Source organism: Asterias rubens, chromosome 1, assembly GCF_902459465.1.
Source record: "Asterias rubens chromosome 1, eAstRub1.3, whole genome shotgun sequence".
NCBI lineage: Eukaryota > Metazoa > Echinodermata > Asteroidea > Forcipulatida > Asteriidae > Asterias > Asterias rubens.
The window spans coordinates 5,426,329-5,445,834 of record NC_047062.1 but is presented as its reverse complement, the minus strand read 5'-3'; the positions used below and the strand labels follow the sequence as shown (position 1 = coordinate 5,445,834).

General features: G+C 37.4%; 1 protein-coding gene across 3 annotated transcripts in view; it reads left to right on the top strand.

The window, feature by feature from the left end:
* The window catches only part of LOC117290639 (centrosomal protein of 128 kDa-like), a 111,761-nt gene that overhangs the window by 39,785 nt on the left and 52,470 nt on the right, over window positions 1–19,506 (top strand). For all 3 annotated transcript variants that reach the window (XM_033772164.1, XM_033772173.1, XM_033772156.1), the window contains 2 exons: window positions 1,950–2,111; window positions 18,524–18,583. In XM_033772164.1, the coding sequence (XP_033628055.1) occupies window positions 1,950–2,111; window positions 18,524–18,583 (222 nt within the window). The remainder of the gene's footprint in view (window positions 1–1,949; window positions 2,112–18,523; window positions 18,584–19,506) is intronic.

Here is a 19,506-nt window from a genome sequence, read left to right as displayed (position 1 = left end):
GGGCCAAAATGCTGGAACCGTCTTCCTCAATCTGTTCGATTAACCCTGAGCTCCTTCAAATCCCATTTAAAAACCCACCTCTATCTTAAGTTACTCTAGATTGAATCATTGTTAATTGCATTGTTTTGTCTGTAAAACATGTTTATCTATTTGGTTGGTTGCTACTGTATTTCGTAAGTGCTTTGTATCGCTTTTATAAAAAGCGCTATATAAGTAAGGTTATTATTATTATTATTATTAGCTGGTCATTTCACTAGCCCATCAACTTTTCTCACTAGTCAACATTCTAATCAAATAGGGATGCTTCCCAACACTGAACTAGCCAGCCGGACGATTTGGAGGAAATTTTGACTGATTTTCTAGTGTTTTCACTGGCATTTGGCCAGTGAACCACTGTAAGGGAGAGCACTGAACTTACATGTCATCCTCAGGCCTGGAGTTTCATCTTTGAGAGGGCAAGGTCGTTTGTATTTTGCAAAGGGCCCTTGGGCTAATTTTCCTTTATGGTGCTTAGCAAATTTGTTTTCTGCCTAGCAAAAAAATATGCAGGGAACCAGTTACAATTAATAACGTCACTGAGTACTCCAGTTGGTAATCTGCTTCTGCTCAGCAAGATTTGTCTGAGCTACATGTATAGCAATTCTTCGGTGCTCATAACAGCTTCATGCCATATAGGTTCCCATGAGACTGGAGTGTAATTGTGACATAAACACTGGAAGCCGTTAACTCCGTTGTTACTCAATGTTATTAAATCCTTAGTGATACGGTAAGGGCACTCCAACTAGAATCCCATGGTACCAAGCTGCCAGATGTCAAGGAGTCCGTATTGGTTTGCTTGAATAATATCCATTTAGAACGGAAAGACAATATTGAAATGCAACCACCCCCGGGCGGTGACTCTTGATACCTCGTAGCCACTTGGCTCTTTTGTTGCGTCGTCGTACACAACCGAGGCTTATACTATTGGACAGTAAGCGACCACAGTGCACACATCCAGGATGAATTGGATAATGTTCACGTTACCAATCTGAGTAGTTTTACTTCAGCCACAATAAACATTTCAAAAAGTGTTGAAGTGTAGAGTGAAGTCACTGTGAAGCGTTTGCCGAAGGCTTCGCTTGCTTTGGGTTGTTTGAAGCCCAATTTGAATATGGTGTGATACAATTTATAATGAGTTTGAGGTTACCGTTAAAAAGTAGAATAAATCAGAGAACTGAAAATTTAAAATTTAAAACTGATAATGAAACAGCATTTATAGTGCATTGTGGATCAGAGACCTCTTCCTTGCACTTAACAATTTAAAAAGGTACAAAAATACGACAGAAATCAATATATATATATATTAAATACACAGCATGGTATTTGTAACTTTGCAAGGAGTATCATGGTTGAGGTTTGCGGTAGCAATGTGTTTTTATCTCTTTTGCAAAGTGTTAATTCTGAAACAATTTGTATGCAATCATTACACACTCCATTTTTCTTTTGATAACAATCAAACAAACAATTATTTTAACTTCGCCCAAAAGGGACTCGACTTCAAAGTCAAATTCACTTTTTGGATGCACTGAATTTTCCCCTTCCTTTCATCAATGTTGACCCCAGTTTGAATCCTGGCCTGTGTTTTCAGTCCCTTCCTGGGTGCATTGTTTTCTTATGAAAATAATGATGACCAGATCGGACGTGACCAGGTATCTTTAGGGGCTACGTGTCACAGTGCTAATCGCTTTTGATCTCTTGAAAAAAAATCTTGAATAAAGAGAGGGGAAAAACCTGTTTTTCATACATTTCATATTGACTTTTTAGGTTCTGTTGTATTTTTATAACAAGGTTTCAAGATTTTTGCCAGCAATCTAGATCAACAATTATTTATTAGAAGAAACCCTCATCCTCATTTTAGCCTTTTTTCGAGACCCGTCTTAAAACCATCTTTTTTGTCCCTTCTGATGTAGGCCGAGTGGAACAAGTTGAACCTCCAGCAGTCTGAGCTGACGGGACAACTAGCCGAGGAGTCTGGTGGACGCAGAGTAGCAGAGGCTCACATCAGGCACCTTATGCAAGACATCAAGACGTCCAAAGATGATGCAGAGAGACAAGCACAACAGCTTAAAGAGGTAAGAGTATACAAATCCTCTTTGCTCTGATCCGTGCGCCGGCCGGTCGACCGTGGAAGCGTGGCAATTGGATTGGTGGTGTGAGTTTGTTTAGCATGTATGCCATGTCCGCCACTTCCGGAGTCGTTAACAAAATCTAATATTACAATGCTGTGAGGTCAGTGTATAGATTGGTTGACTCAATAAAAACAATGGGAATGTAATAACTGAGTAGTCTAATATACAAATATTGGATGAATTTGAGTCCGATTATGATCTGGACTTGGGCCTGTATGCTTCGGTTTTTTTAAAAGTGCAAGGGCACCAAGGCATTTCCTCCTTGGTAAAGGGCACCAATAGAGGAAATTGTAAATTTCTACTGGAGCATTTAAAGGGCACCAAGGCAATGACCTGGGGCATGGAGGCAATTGCTTTTGGTGCCTCCTTGGAGTATCAGGCCTGTGGACTATTCCATTTCGCTGAGTGAGTAAATACTCTGACAATGCTCAAGAAAAATGCAATTAATTTTTATTTTCTACAACTTTTTAAAAATTTGTTCACAATAGACACAAAATAGACACGGTCTGAAACCCTCCAAACAATATGGCTGACTCCATGCAGATACCAACCTTATTCTGCATAACACGACCTTGCCTCCTTTGAACAATGGGGCAGGGAACTTTTGTTTCGGAAGTGACCCTGCGAAGAGTCTGAAGTATCCTATATTTATCCATTAAGGACTCTTATATTAAAATTTGGAGCATTGTGGCAGTGTTCATTGCAAAATAAAGGTTACCACGTGATGCGTGTTCCACCAATCAAATGACAAGGATTTGTGTGTGCAGTATATAACACAGGATTTGAGGCTCTAAGCAATCAATATAAACACAAGATAAGAGGCCTGACTTGCAAAAGTACACAAGTAAAATTTGAGTTTTATTTTTAATTTTTTAAATAAACTACTAACTATATGTGATAAACATTATATACTCGGTGCTTTCTTATTACTGGAGGAAGAAATCCACAGGCTACTGGGGTAGGATTTGAACCCATTACCCCTTTATTCCAGAGTAATTGTTTTAACCACTAGACCACAGAGCACACCAGGTGAAGTGAGGCCAATAGTTGGAATCCCCCATTTAGTTGGTCTTGCGAACAGTTTATTCGATTTAGGTTTCCAACGGATGTGCCCTAAGTTGCAAAGTGAAAATGGCCTTGCCCCTGGCATCAAAGATGAAACCAAAGGCCTGCATGTATGCCTCCTCCTACCGACAACACCATTTTGGCGTAGAATATCTGGGAACACTTTTTTATTACAATTATTTTCTATGTATCAACTCACATAACATCTTCATAACTCCCTGTAGTGGCGTGGCCTTCTTTGTGGACTTGAGGTATTTTATGTTTTAAGAGGTTTTATTCAGTCAATTTACACCAAATTACAAACACGTGAGACTGCATGATGTTCATCACTAGATATGTGTGTCTGTTAGCGCAAAGTGATTGGCACAATTTTTCCAGCTTGCGGTGCATGCTCCTCGCTAATTGTATCAATTTGTATGCAATATGCGGAGGTGATTACCTTAATGACCTTAGCAGCTGATGACGTCACGTGCAGAGAGTCTAAACAGAATGATTTACAAACTGCTCGTCTCTGTAGCCTCGCGACGGTAACCCATCCTGGGTCCGTGGGGATCTTGTCGGGGGTAGTTCTGTCCTGCTTTCACCTCTGTGGACTGTGGTTATAATCCTATTGTGGGCTAACAACCTCGCTCGTTGGTCTGGTCGGTTTACGTAGGTTTTTCGTTTTATATTTGCTCAGTACTTCCTCTCTTCACTGTACTATTAATTTTATCAGATAGGATATTATTCCTACTTTAGTCTGAATTTCGAAATTTTGCCTCGGGAAATAAACTGCAAAATGTTGGTCCACTAGCTTAAAAAAATCATATGAAACCTAACCATACATGTTCATAAATAAAGTTTCTTACTTTTTTTTCAAAGGACCATTAAATATCATGCCTGTGTTATAGTCGGCGCAAGTCACACGCATTGGGTCCAGGGAACCCAGGGCTCCCTTGTTTGTTTGAAGACTTGCCTATGTTCACTTTTGAGAACAAAAAGAAATAAAAATGACAGTGCGAATTTAACGTTCACCAATTCTAATCTTAGTAAGTTACAACATTCCTTGAGCGAGACATTTTGTCGATAACTTTTGTGGCAAGTGTACACGTAGACAACCGTCACTGTCTAAGAACCCATAGGACAAAAGAGTATGATTTGCCCATGGTACCTGTTGAAAAGAAGTTAAAGACAAGAATGTTTGCATGATGCTATAGAATCTGAGGAGGTGTTGAAGTTTTGGCAAACTTTGAGGTCCTTTTTTAGATATTTAGAGTAGAATTGAGACTAGATGCGAGTCTACTCATATTCGATTTGATTTCATGTTAATATTTTTTAATCTCACTGATCACTGACCTTTTTAAAATATTGTATCATAGTTGCAATTAAGTTTTTATGCTGCGATGGCTATTGTCAATAAACCTTTTATTTATCTATCTATCTATCTATCTCATCAACATCTTTTAACCACCAATAACCACCAATATAACAGGAAGGAATTCATATATCAACATCAACAACTTGCTAAGCAACTATGAAATATCAAAATCTAAAAAGTTAAGATAATTACAATTGAAGTTTGACTCGATTTCAACTCACTTTTAGATATTTAGATGTAAACTAAGATTGTGTTTTTTTCTCAAGGCAAACATTTTCTGGCAAATACGGTGGGTTCTCATTTGAAACAAAACAACAAATTCAGGCCCTCTCTTTAACTTAAAAAAAAAAAAAAAACCAACCCAAACAAGTTGGTCACTTTCCGGTAGTAAAGACTACCCTGTGAACTTTTCGCATTTTTCCTCAAGTACGTTTCTGAAGAACCTGTTTATAAAAAATGATGACATTTACTCTTGTAATTCTCGAAATGTGAAAAACAATAATCAGGAGTGACAAATCGCCGGAATTCCATCCGACTCCCTTCTAAATATTGTGGCTAAGAAATCTTTAAATGTTACAAATTATGGATCTGTGTATATAAGGCTGTCATTTCTGATAAACGTTCACTCATTTGGCTTGGCGGATTATTCTTTAATGATCTTGGTGGAGTCCTTGTGGAGACATCATCAAACTTATGTTTCCTTTTCTCTGCGACAAGAAAGGAAGACGCATTTTGACGTTGCAAAAATATTGGTATAAGTTTTTTCGCGGGCCAGATATGAGATAGTTTCACATGTGCCCTTATTAACATTCTTTGGAGGGGGGGATTGGCTGACCTAGTTCACCCAGATTGTGAAACATTTCAGCATTAAGTTTCAAGATGAATAGGTTAAGAAAACATGTCTGATCTCTCCTGACTGAAGTTATGGTTTCTTGAGACACAAGAGAAGTTAGATTGAAGGAGATGTCGTCTGGATGAAGTTTCAGATGAAATATGATAACAGCATGGTACATTCTTTTAGTGTTGTTTTGCCATTTATGGACATTGTCATTGTTCAGAAACTTTTGTTTGTGTCAAACTGATATATGAGCTGGTGATAAATGTTTTCAATGTTTTTTATCATTATATGGAATGTGTTATTTTTATAATGAACGTATAAAACAAACTAGAATTATAGCAGAAATGTGCTTCACACAAACCTCCACTATATTAACTGTATTTGTATACAACCATACTCTCCAGCTTAGGCACTGACTTAGGCTCTTGCTTAGGCTCTTGCTTAGGCTCTGGCTTAGACCCTTGTTTGAAGCCCCGTACCAAAATTGCTTGTTTTCAAAACAACTGCAGGGGCGGAAGCTGGAGTCCAGCCAAAGCTGGGGCTTGTAAAACCGGTAAGCTTGTAGCTGCTAAGCACGAGTTTGCCGTTTTACAAAACAGATGTCTGCAATTAGGCACGTAGGTCTTTTTGAGTCCATAAAAAATCACCAAGGAAGAAGAAAAAACTCTCGTACCAGCGGTGAAGCTGAAACACCACGTTGAATTTCCTCAACTTCAGTAATGCATTTCTCCCCTTTCTACCTAATCTTTATCAGCACTCATTATAAGCCCCATCTTTGAGACGCCAAGAGAGATTTTACACAGCAAGATTTGACTATAAATAGATAGTATAGGTCAACATCAAAGACTTATTCTTTTAAGCCCCCCTTGATATATAACCTTGAGAATATTCCTTGATCAGACACCCATGTTGTTTACACCATTTGTAATTAGCTCAAATGTTCTCTGGTGATGTATGGTGTAAGAGGCTGCCTTGGGAGCTGACAAAGCTCTAGTAAAAAGAATAGAATGTGCTCTGGATGTACATCACAGCTGATCATCCAGTTGGAAATTTTGAAAATAAAGAGACGCTGTTGTCGTCGGTCTTCTATCGAGTGAGGTTTGAGGTAACACCATGAAAATATTCTCTCTAATGAGTTTGTGGTGTGTCTTATGAAAGAACCAGGGCCCAATTTCATGGCTCTGCTTACCTTAAGCACAGAATCGGCGCTTACGGAAGCAGGAAATTCTGTGCTTACATTCACGGGTTAGCGGCGCATTTGGGCTTCTGCGCGTGCGTACTCCACGTTACTAGGCATTCTACGCTTACAAGGCTAGCACAGAAATTCGGTGCTGGCCAGTAAGTGGGGAATCGTGATCTTAAGCGCAGAATTCGGCAGTAAGCAGAGCCTGAAATTGGGCCCAGTTGTATTTCAGCTCAACGTTTCAATTATTCAGCTCTAGCTGCTCAGGTGGAGAGCCCTTGTGTTTTTCTCCTGAAGACAGCCAGAGGATGCTAATCGAAACATCAAGTTTTTACACCATTGGTGTTTTTTTTTTTTTTTTTTTTTTTTAGAACTGCCACAACCAATCAGCTCTTGTCAGAGCTACTATTTTTTCCCAAAAGAGATCAATGAATGGTACATTCGGAAGATATCTACCACAACTCAAAATGGTGTGTTGCGTGGCCTAGTAGTCTAGGTACCAGTATCACGCTCAAATTCTGTTTTTGTGTTTTTTGATCAGCAAAGTGTGGGTTTGAGCCTTGAGTCATAAAACTTGTGTCATTGAGCAAGACACTTAACTATTATTTCCTCGTCTTTTGATGAGACATTTAAAGCCGATGGTCCTGTATGTTGTGTAAAGAACCCACTACACTTGTTATAAGAATGGGTGTTTATTGACTTTCTGGCAAGGTTGGCTGCAGAATTCCAGGAAGGATCTTCAAATCTTTCAAGGTGCTAAAATGGGTTAATACTCATGCCTGTCTGTAAAACAATGAGCGGATATCGGGTCATGAGGGCCCATCTGCTGTGAAGGAGACCGGTGCTTTCTAAGGATTCATTGTTATCATTGTCTCCAGAAGACGATCAGAGTATACTGATCGAAACGTCGAGTTGAAACCAACGGTTCTTTTCAGAACCACCCCAACTCATTAGGGATAGTCATTACATGGTGTTACCGCAAACCTTTCTATATCGTATTTCCATCATGCACAGTTTCAAATCCTACTTATTATCATTGTCATTATCATTAGAGCTTCTAGACAAACCCCCACTTATGTCAGTGGTCCAGTGGTTATAAGACTACAATCACAAGGTTGAGGGTTTGAATCATAACCAAGCTAAATGCTGAAATCCACAGAGTATATCGTATTTGGGTGGGATTCGAACCCACAACCTCTGCCATTCTAGAGCAGATGTCATACCACTAGACCACCTAGCTAGAGGCCAGTTGGATTCCTAGCAGCTGGTACCGCAAAGATCTGAGGAAATTTTCCGCTTCTTAAAATTCAAAAAACGTTATCTTAAAATCCCTTTAAATTTACCACATACAAAACACAACGCCACAGTACAAACACACCCACGACCGACGCCTTGACCTCCTGCGCACGGCATCAATCCGGAGACTGTTACTCTCTTAATACTTCACGTTGCTTAATTTGATTCCACTTATTGGAAGGGACTGAGTCCCTCTTAGAGATAAATTACCGTGGGTGCTTAAGTAAAAAGAAATGATTGAATTTGTACTTGACATATTTCGTAGCATCTGTTGTGGGGAAGGAGATGACGCATTTTGTGGGGTATCAGGTTTGTTTAATGTGCGCAAGATGCGGCTGTAGCAATTTAGCGAGACTTAAAGGGAAGATAAACGTTTGGTTATCACTCTTAAAATAAATCTACCTTTTGGTTAGAAGCCTATACAGCAGCTTTCGATTGTATCAAGCATTTTGGGAAAACATTTCTCCTCGAAGTAATGTGGTTTTGGGAAAGATCAGTTTTTATGTCCCAAAATTTGAATCTGAGAAGCGCCAGTAGCTTCATTAAGCGAAATTTTACACAGGACTGCTGGCCCGAGGCCAGTGCTTTTAGCATCAGGCCAGTAAACTCATGACCGGACAAGTGTTCAATTTCAGTTTGATCAATAGCATTCTATATATAGAAGAGTTTGCGGTAACACCATGTAAAATAAATGACTATCTTTAAATGAGTTGGGGTGGTTCTGAAAAGAACCGTTGGATCGTTGGATCCGTTGGATTAACTCGACGTTCCGATCAGTATGTTCTGATCGTCTTCTGGAGAAGAGAACATTCTGTTGATTATTGAATCAACAGGGCCCAATTTCAAAGCACTGCTAAGCAAAACAAAATTTGCTTAGCATGAAATTTCTCCCTTGATAAAAACAGGATTACCAAAAAATTTTCCATGTGATTTTTAGGACAAGCAAACAACAGCTGAAGACCAGTAACAAGCCACATGAAACAAATGGAAATTTTGTTGGTAATCCCGTTTTTATCAAGGTTGAAATTTCATGCTAAGCAAATTTTTGTACTTAGCAGCTCTATGAAATTGGGCCCAGTTCAATTGTTAAACTGTGTTGGAATTTTTGTCATTCTCATTCTACACACAATTCTGGAATTCTGGTCCAGTTAATATTTTGAGCTACAAACCCTGCAGTCTTATGGAATCTTCCCCATTAACTGGAGCTCTGTTGAAGAAAATTCGCTCTAAAGAAATTGTTGATCTTGAAGATCTCATAAGGCAGCTGCTTTAATGTATACATTTTTAAGGGATGAATTTGTGATAAAAAAATGTTGATCTCAAAGATAGCGCGAAAGCTTGGAAATGCATAAAAGCAAGGATCTGCTTCATTTAGCCAAGGACAATCCCGTTTATTAAAAAAAAAGCGCAGAAATGGGTTCTTAAAAACACAATTCTGACGGAAGTAATCACTAAGGTTTCTGTCCACGCCATATTGACGTTATTTTTTTTTCCGGGTCCTGGGTCAGTTTAAGGCCATCTTTTAATCGTCTCAACAACAAAACAAAACAAAACCTGGGAGATTTACAAAGCAGCCAGTCTATAGACACACGGGGAAAATGCGAAATTAAACATTGGAACCATTTCCTGCTGCCCTTGGAGATTTTTCTTATTAAGTCTTGGGGCTTTATTGAGAGAAAGGGCAGCGTTGATGGTTTGTCTTGCTCAGTGAGGGATATCAGAGGCCAGGGTTAAAACCCACACTGTGCTGTCTTAGTCATCAGAAAAGACATCGATAGCACTTAAAGAGCCTCTACAAACCTCTAGTAATGAGCCACTCAGAAATTAAGCCCTCAAAATTTTACCCTTGAGGAGATTAAGGAATGATACCAAGTTACCTAAGAACTTAGGGTGATGTATATTTTTTGTCTTTTATTTTTCACACCACCACTAAATTTAGTTAAAATAAAATCAATAACTGTTTTTTATATTAACCATTTAAACACTTTTTGGTTTTCAGGATGTATCCTATCTGTTTTATTCCTAGTGTACTATTTTACGGGTCTTGCAGAATTCCTTACCCAATGAGGTTCCCCTCCCCCATCTTTCATGAATTAAACAAAATATCAACAACCCCTTTTATGATTTTAGCTAAGCTACTTACTCAGTATGTATTTTTAAAAGGATTTTAGACTGTCTTGATGAAATAATTTGTCTTACCATTTTGATTTGATCGTTTTTCTTTTTAAGTAAAAAGACCTTTTTAAAAGAGTTTTAGGTTTTGGTTTTTGGTCTTGGTTTTTGATGTTAACTTTTCTTCTTAAAAACACTTTATTAAATTGTTGTTTACCAGTATGACTTGATTAGTTTTCTTTTTACTGGCAGCTATGTTGAACTTTTTAGTTCTAGGAAATTTGTAATTTCCCTCTCCCTTGCCCTCTCAGATTTTTCCTTTTTTATGTTTATTTTATCTTGTGCAATGTATTTTATATTTAGTACTTTATCTGTACTCATATTTTTGAGAAGTGGAGTCGAGTAAATATTGTACTGCCTTTTATTTTTCAATGACAGTGAATTTACTTGTATTTTTTTCAGTATTCAATGTAGTTGTTTAAGATGTGGGTCGTTGGGGTCACAAAATGGTGATTTTTTTTTTCATAAAAGAAACTCAAACTATAGCCAAAAATATATTTGGAAGAAAAAGTTGATTTGTATGAAGTGGAAACACTATCATTGTACAAAGGGTCTTCCTTGAGCATAAGTTAAGACAGTACAACAATTCATGGCTCTATATCCCAACCTCATTATGAGATGTTTCGTTTCTCCTGTAGTCATTTTAAATCATATTTCCAGTGTCGTAGCTTTGTGTCTTTTCACAGACTTTTTTTCTCCAATAATAGTTCAGTAAATTGAGTTGAATTGAATTACATGTAGTAGCCGATGGCGCATTGCAAAATACAGAAAAGAAATCACTCTAGTTGAAAGATATTTTTGCTATGCATCAAAATCTGAAAAATTTGAAATAAGATAAAAAGCCGCGGTACTGTTGTACAATCTCGAGGCAGATCAAATGGAGATCTGCCTTGATTGGAACTGCAGGGAAAGGGGTAACCATTAACCAAGTGTACTATAAATAAGCAGGGCATGAATTACTTTGCTGGTGGTGTTGAGGTTTTGGGGAGGGGGGGGGGGTAGGGTTAATTGCTAATTGCACAGTAAAAGGACAACAATGTTTTGACTGTAAGGTCCCAAGTGAAATCTTCTCAAACATTGCTAAATGTTGTTGGTCCAGACCTTGGACAACATTCCCTCCCTTCTCTATTAGGCTTCTGACTGCCCCCCTAACAAAGATATTGACAAAAAAGGCGTTAAACTGGTTGGTGAAAATCCAGTCAATTTGTCTTTGGTCAAAAAAAATGAGTGTTAGCTTTGTGAAAGCTTGCTAAATCAGTTAAATTACAACAAATATACAATCAGTGCTCGTAACATTTGTAGCGGAGGACATCAGTTAATTGTTGAAGAGTTAATTAGTTAATCACGTGATGAGGGCCTTATGACTAGGATACATTCACTTAGGCCCCTTTCACACGAGAGCAACTTAGCATGGGTCCCTTGCTAAATTGTAGCATAGATGTACATTTTTTAAAAGTTTACCTTGTGTGAAAAGACAACAACTGGTTCTACTGTTCAATCTCTCCTGCAAAATCTTGTCAAACATTGCTAACTTTTTACAACCATGCTATAATTAAGCAAGGGACCCCAGTTAAATTGAAGTCGTTTGAAATGTGAATAGCACTTTAGCAGACATCTTGCCCAAGGAACGCACTTCCCTTTAAATTGATTTGACCATGGCACCATGTACCATTCGTCCCATTGGTCCAGTCTCCAGTCGCACATGAGTAATCATTTCTATAATCAGCTATAACAACAATCATAAGATTGCTAGGTAAACAGTTAAATGTTTACTCTGTTATTCAAGATAACCAAACAATCTTTTGCATCTTTTATTATGTTTACCTGGCCTTGGGGTGGATGGGGGGAGAGGGTTAAATATTGCTCGGCTCATTATCAAGCAATTAAGGACTTTCTGGATATCCTAATCAGTGGTCATCACAGTTTGTGATTTATGTAATCAATAAAAAGTGAGACATTGATCTGAATTCTTCATGATCTGCAAATGGTTTAACTGTTCGCACGAGAAGCTGGGATTGCATTTTCTATCAATCACATACATTTATTTTCACAAGGTAGTTTTTTTGGCACTGTAGGCCTTTATGTGTTCGTGAAATCATTTTAAGAGTTCAATCTGCACAATAAAGGGTTTTAATTACAATTTGTAGGAGTTTAAAATAAATTAGTCTGTCATGGTTTCATGTGAATGAAATTCAAAGATCTTTATGCATATTTAAAAATATTTTATGGATTTGTTTAGGAAGATCTAGGTTTGTGATTTTGTCCATTGTTTCTAATTAATATAAGTGTTTTCATTTTATTTTAAAGCAATTTGGATTGCCGCTCTTTGGATTAGTAAGAACAATGACCTATACAAATAATTCGGGAACAACAAAATTCTACGTGGTTGATAATGTTTCATTGCTTTAAAGTGTTTTTATTTTTATTTTTTGTTGGGATGGTGGTAAAATCCTATCCGGATCAATTAATTAAAGAGTTATTGTTTTAATAGACTTGATAAATAGACTGATTATTCCGTGTTCACTTGCTCATCATTCGGATGGCTGGACGTCTCTCCAAATGCAATTATAAACTGTTTTCTTATTTTCTCGGAGGGATGTTGAGTCAACGGTTCTCTCTGGATTGTTACTCTTGCGTTTAATGGTCTCTTCCTCAGTAATCAAATTAAGGCATTGCAAACAGCACAATGAGCTGTAACACAAGGTGTGGGCGTGTGTACATTGTTGATTATGATAATCATGGTAAAGACATTGAGATGAGGGGGGGGGGCTTTAATCAAAGTTTATTCCCTTCCCGACTTGGAATTTGGCCGAGGCCGAGAGATTCCGCGCACCCGGGAATGGAAGAGATCTCGCGTCTGTCACTGAGTGAGCTATTGCGTGTTTTGTCCCGTGCATGATGTGTACGTGTACTGCGCTATGGCATAATCCCTTCTGCATGTGTTACTGATGTAAGATTTAATTGAAGCTTGATGTTACTTCAATTGTAGGGATGTGTCTAGGCTCTAACCCCTGTTTGCGATTGCTTTATGTATGTCATACTTGAGAGGTTCATGGCAAGTCAGGGATAATGAAAATGGTCTGCTTTAATTTGTTGAGTGATGCAGAGGAATCAGGCAAACTATTCTGTTTTAATTTACGGAATGTGCCTCTTAATTTGGGTCCGCCGTTGATGAGAAAAACAGGGCGCTAAGAGCAATTTACATGTTGCATTTTGGACATTCTGTCGCAAATCAGTCAGCCATCCTTGCTTGACCAAGTCGGAGCTGGGTTTTTATCTTCTTCACTAAATATGAAAAGTTTGTCATGATATGGAGCAGGCCATCAATGGCCGGCAGTTTCCTATTGATTTCCCCATGGGGAGATTGGGAAACAAACTTTGGGTTTAAATAGTCACGGACTTGGTGAAGGGACGATGCTGAGTTGTAAAATGATGAGTTGATAGGGTTTATTGTTTCTGACATGTCAGATTCATTTCAGTGGTTCTTATTAATCATTCCTCTGAACATTTGTTGGAAAAATTCTTATTTGACAGTCCTATTGTCAGGATGATTGAGCATTTGTTTTATGCAATGTTTTTTTTTTAAGCTGGCAAAGTTGGCTCCATATGTGGCTTCATTTAGGAAGAATTTTATTTGTTTTGCAGTTAGGACAGGCATGATATTCTTCCCACTTTAGTCTGGTTTTGAGCTGTCTAATGAAGTGCACGAAAACAGCTAAGCACAGCAAAATTATGCTAACCCAATACCATTTGCGACTTTTATTCTGCTCATTTTTGCTTAGCCAAGCAATTTTAAGCAACCATTTCCGCTTAAGAAGCTCTATGAAATTGGGTCCTGACGTCAAATGGTCAGGCTCACAGAATACGCAAAGATAACCGACTCCTCAGTTTGGGGTAGTTTCAACTTTGACCCTTTTGGTTTGTCTGTAGAAACGGATGCTTGAATCGCCGCCTTATGATATAACCATAGAGAAATCTAACCAATGAAATCCACCATATGGTGTGGTAGGAGCCCTCACGTACAGGATTGAGACAGGGGTACCAAGTGTCTTTTCACACACCTTCAAAATGTCAACATGGTCACATCATAGAAATTGTTTATTTTACTGAACATTTTGAGTATAGCTGTGGTGCAGTTATTAAAAATATGGACCGTGATTCAAGCATCCGGATACAGGATAGTTGGTTGAACCCTCAGGAGTGTGAGTGAAACATACCAAAGATCTCACTTCAAGTGAATGTGTTATCTGTTTTTATGATACATCCGCACTCTTAAGTAATTGGTGCAAATGACACTTAGTATCTTTTGCGAGGGTCCCATGATGTTCAGTTCATAGTATCAGAATATTAGGGTACAAAATAATTGTGCAATTTATTGGGGACAGGGGGGGGGGGTTGCTCTATTAAATTACCTTTAAATTAATTTATGGTCATTTTAATGTCTTCCACCTGCCAATTATTGACGCTGTGCATGGAAATGAGTGATAATTCATACTGTGACGACGATCAGTCATTTAGGGTTCAGGGAAGACAAATTTAATAAAGGTGTGCACAGTCTGATTTATTGATTCCAAATTGCAACCGGAGAAGGGATGCAAGGAATGGCCCACTGACTTCAATAGCCTTAGGTCTACATAGTGGCATGATAATGTACATCTTATTTAATATTTTCACGTCTGCGCTCCTTCGCTCATCGTCGTCGCTGTGTGTGTGTGTGTGCACTGCCGTTTTTTTCTTCTTCTTCTCCCGATTCTTCTACTCCATTCTTATCTTTGGTCGGTGTATCTTTTATCCCTGCCATGCTCTTCCATGATTTGTATGGATGTTCACGTAGTGTTTTTCAAGTCCAGTTTGTTAGGATGGATTGAGTTTTTTTTGCACAAAATGCATCAAGATTGATCAGTTTCGGACTTTGAGCAAGGCACATTTTGAAATATTTGTCCACCATTGCGGTAAACCTTGTTCTACAGTATTGAGTTGTTGGGTAATATCGTCCTTGAAGAAGACAAAAAGTCTCCTTGAGTTTATATTTTCGTTATTTCATGTCGGAATAGGCATTGTATGGGAAATTTCCAATTTGACAATAATGGATTGAATAGATAGCAACTGTTATACTAAATTAAGGAACTGACAAATATATGAGGGATAGAAATGTTGAGTTGGAAAGCATCATACATGAATTTATGTGGTTGAGGTGTAAATACACATCTGCTAATGTTAAAAATGGACTGGTGGACTTTAATAAACATCACGGGCGTACGCAGCGCCCATGTATCAAGCCTGTTTAATAAGACAATCGTTTTATTGATTTGTTGGAGAAGAGGCCGCAGTCTGTCGCGGAGCACACCGTACAACGGCAACAACGTCAGACTCCCTCTCTCTTTCCTTCGCTACTTAAAGCTTTCTCTTCAGACCGCCCAAGGAGAGGTGAGGGTATGACAACAAAATATCAAACCCGGCAGGTCCATCAAACATTACCGATCAAACAGTGCGGGGGTCGCTTGACCAACTAAATGTACACTCAAATATATGTCAATCGGGGGTTTGAGAGGGGGTGGGATCCGGGCTACAGGTGACGGAGTAAGGTTTCAGTGCAATGGTGTAGACCATCAAAATGCAATATCGTGTAAAATATATGGATGAATTACATATGCCACAAAAAAAGCACCACAACAACGTTTGAGAGGGACACCAATTTTGAGGAAAAAATACTCTTAGAAATACTATTTAAAACTACTACTAAGCATGAAAAATCGGGCGTGCAAATTATAATGTTGTTTCGGGGCTGGAAGGCCTTTTATTTGACATTTTCATCTCTGAAATATTATTTCTAAATAATAAGATGTATTGCTTTACACATAAACAGAATAAATATAAAGTTTTTATAATTAAAAAAGAGGATGATGTCAGATTAAACAATTAGTATACAACATTATATTTCATAAAATGGGTGATATAATAGTAGGTGAAATTGACAAAAAATTAATTAAAATAAACATATAAAATGGTTCCTAAGTAGGTGAAATCAAAATTTTAATCATATAAACATTGATCCTTTTTTTTTCATTAAATGTCTTCTACCATTTTCAGTTAAAATGAGTTTAGGATATCAAAATTTATTTGAAAAAAAAAAAAGATATATATAAATAATTTATAATAAGTTGTTTAAAGACAGTGGACATTATTGATAATTGTCAAAGACCAGTCTTCTCACTTGCTGTATCTCTAAATATGCATAAAATAACAAACCAGTGAAAATTTCAGCTCAATCGGTCATCGCTGCGAGATAATAATGAAAGAAAAAACACCCTTGTCACACGAAGTTGTGTGCTTTCTGATGCTTGATTTCGAGACCTCAAGTTCTAAATCTGAGGTCTCTAAATAAAATTCATGGAAAATTACTTCTTTCTCAAGCCGTTTCTCACAATGTTTTATACTATCAACCTCTCCCCATTACTCTTTACCAAGTAAGTTTTATATGCAAACAATTATTTTGAGTAATTAACAATAGTGTCCGCTGCCTTTAAAAGGCTTATATACTTTCCAGGTAGAGAAGAATTAGACTTGTACTTATGAAAGTTTATTTGAAGAGAACATAAATAATAAAAACCAATTTACAATGACATCTCTTTTTAATGACTTCTACTCTTCCCAGGCAGAATAGAACTAGATTTGTTTCACAGTTTAGTCCAAGGTAAATCTATTATAGCATTATCATTTTGGGTTCTCTCTCTCTCTCTCTCTATTCCTTCTCTTTTATTCATAACACCTTTTACTTATTGATTTATTTTTTCCAGCCAAGCTCACTCTTTTACAAAGTCCACTTCAAGAAATCATCCAGCCGAAATCCCAAGAAAGATTGAATAATTGATGCGGAAAAAAGTGTCAGTACAGTGTGTTGCTGTAAATGTTTCAAAGCCTCGCAGTAGTGGCATTTATATGCAAAAGTAGCAACTGCCCTCGCTGCGCAGTTTTTTTGTGCGATATAATGTCAGAGGTGCTGTTTGATAAGGTCCTGTGGCTTTGCCGGCTTGCTTGCTTCCTTTGATATGAAATAAGAGATATTATATGTGTTAGATTGTACATTGGTAATCTTACGTCGTGTCCAGTGTCTGTTACCAGAAGTACAACCAACTTTGGTTCAGACATCTTGGATTTTTTAGATAACATTTTTATTTAATTTATTTATTATTATATATATATGTATATATATATATTTTTTTGTTGGGGGGTGGTGTTTTTTGGGTTTGTTTTCTTTTAGGGGAGTTTGTTTTCTTCTTCTTGTTCTATTCAACTTAATGTAGGCTGAAAGGAAAAACAGAGTACTTGGATTTGATTTGATTTGATTTTCTTTGATAGGAGTTTATTCGGATCAAAAACAGCAAGCTCACATAGTGCAATGCAATAAAAAATAATAAAAAAGCAGAGGTAACAAACAATTTAGTGCAATTGTTTTCAAGGCTTAACCCAAGAAAGTGAATAACTTAGGTAATTTTTCCATTTGTGGTCCTTACAGAAAACTGCAATAACAAGTTACAAATGCAATGTGCACTTACAAAGATAAAAAGTGAAAAAGGGAAACGCAGATAACATTTTTATTTAATTTATTTATTATTATATATATATGTATATATATATTTTTTTGTTGGGGGGTGGTGTTTTTTTGGTTTGTTTTCTTCTTCTTGTTCTATTCAACAAAAAAGTGATAAACCTTTAAAAAACTTGAGAATATGAACTATAATTGCCATTTGTAGACACTTGACCAAGTTGACATGATAAATCTCAGTCGAATATCAGTTCAGAAAATTGATTTGCTTGGTTAAGGGACCTGTGGTTCTGAGAAAATGAATTTCTGCTTGAAGTGGTTTTACCTCCATGGTTATATCATCCACGAGAAAGTTATAACTTAAAGGGATAGATAGATTAAAAAAACTTTTTGGTCCCACACAAAGGAAGTTTTTAATGATCACAGAATTGTTTGTTAAACTGATTTGTATACCGGTACTCATAATTTCAAACCCATGATGTTGACAATCTACAGCAGATGACCTAACAATAGACCAACGAGCTTGCCCGGTTACAATGGCCTATTCAAATCCTGCCATTAAAGTTTCTTAAACAAAAATAGTTGACGGCCCGACGTTTCAACCCAAGCAGAGTCTCTCCCGATGCCTTTGAGAAGGACTATAGTAAAAAATAATCATGCCATGAGCTTTTTTTGCATTTATGTTATAGGTACTTTGGGCGGTAAGCAGTTTGCAACAGCTCAATCTATTTTCTCTTAACTTTCTTAAATGTAAGATGGTAAGTATAAATTGTGTTTTCATTAGAACTGTGATAGCTTTAATAAAAAATATAAAAATAATAGCAAGATACAAAAGCTTCCAAATATTATTCTAACCGCTGTTTTTTTTTTTTTCCTTTTTCGGTTTTATTCGATGCAGGAGAAAATGTCCCATGAAGTGTTTGCGGAGGAGTTACAGAAGAAGATTGATGACAAAAAGGTATGTTTCTTTCCCATCGAGTTCTATCAGTGGGAAGTCGAGTCGAGCGGATAACTTCCTGTCAAAATACCATCATGCGCAGAAATTATGGTCGTACCTTTTGAAGTTTCATGAGGCGCATTCCTTCCATTTTCTTCCCCCGAGGATGTACTCGTAAAAATGTACCAGAGGCACGACTCAAACCAGAATGGGACATGAAAACATGATGTGGATTGAATTTGTTTGCTTCTTTTTTTTCTTGTGAGGTGACTTCACTCTATCTGGGGTTTTTCTAACGCCTATATTTCCTTCTGATTTTTGTGAAGGTAAACAATATGTTAAGTTACTTCTATTGTTGAACCAATCAGCACATGCACATAACTTCAATGTAAGTTACTTACTGAACAGGGCAGGGGTTAAGTACAGTGAGATATTGATATGTCAGTTCTAGTGATAATTGCAGCAAGGACTATTTGGGGTCCGCAGTGTAACAAATCCTACAAAATCAGACAACTTTATGAAAAGGATGTTGGAGAGACCAATTATTCCAGTTGCCCAGCAGACTTGGATGTTGTTATTCTTGGAAGGTGAATGAAATTTCCCATGCTAAATAGACACTGAGGCCAAGACCCAGGATCAATTTCATAAAGCCTTTAAGCAGAAAATACTGCTTGACAAATTTCTTTGCTAAAGCAAAGATTGAGTCGGGCATCAGCAAACTTGGTGTAACTTGGTAACCTGTTTCTGCTAAGCAATACTATTTTGTTACAGGCTTCATGAAATTTGGCCCTGGGAATGCCTCATCAGTGGCCCTCTGTGAAATCTCATGCTTAACACAGTTTATTCATAGAGAAAGCTTGTTTGATTTTTCATTGAGGTTGTCACCTATGATATCTATTTACACAGCAAACCTGTAGAAGGTTCAAGTCAATATGAAATGGCAG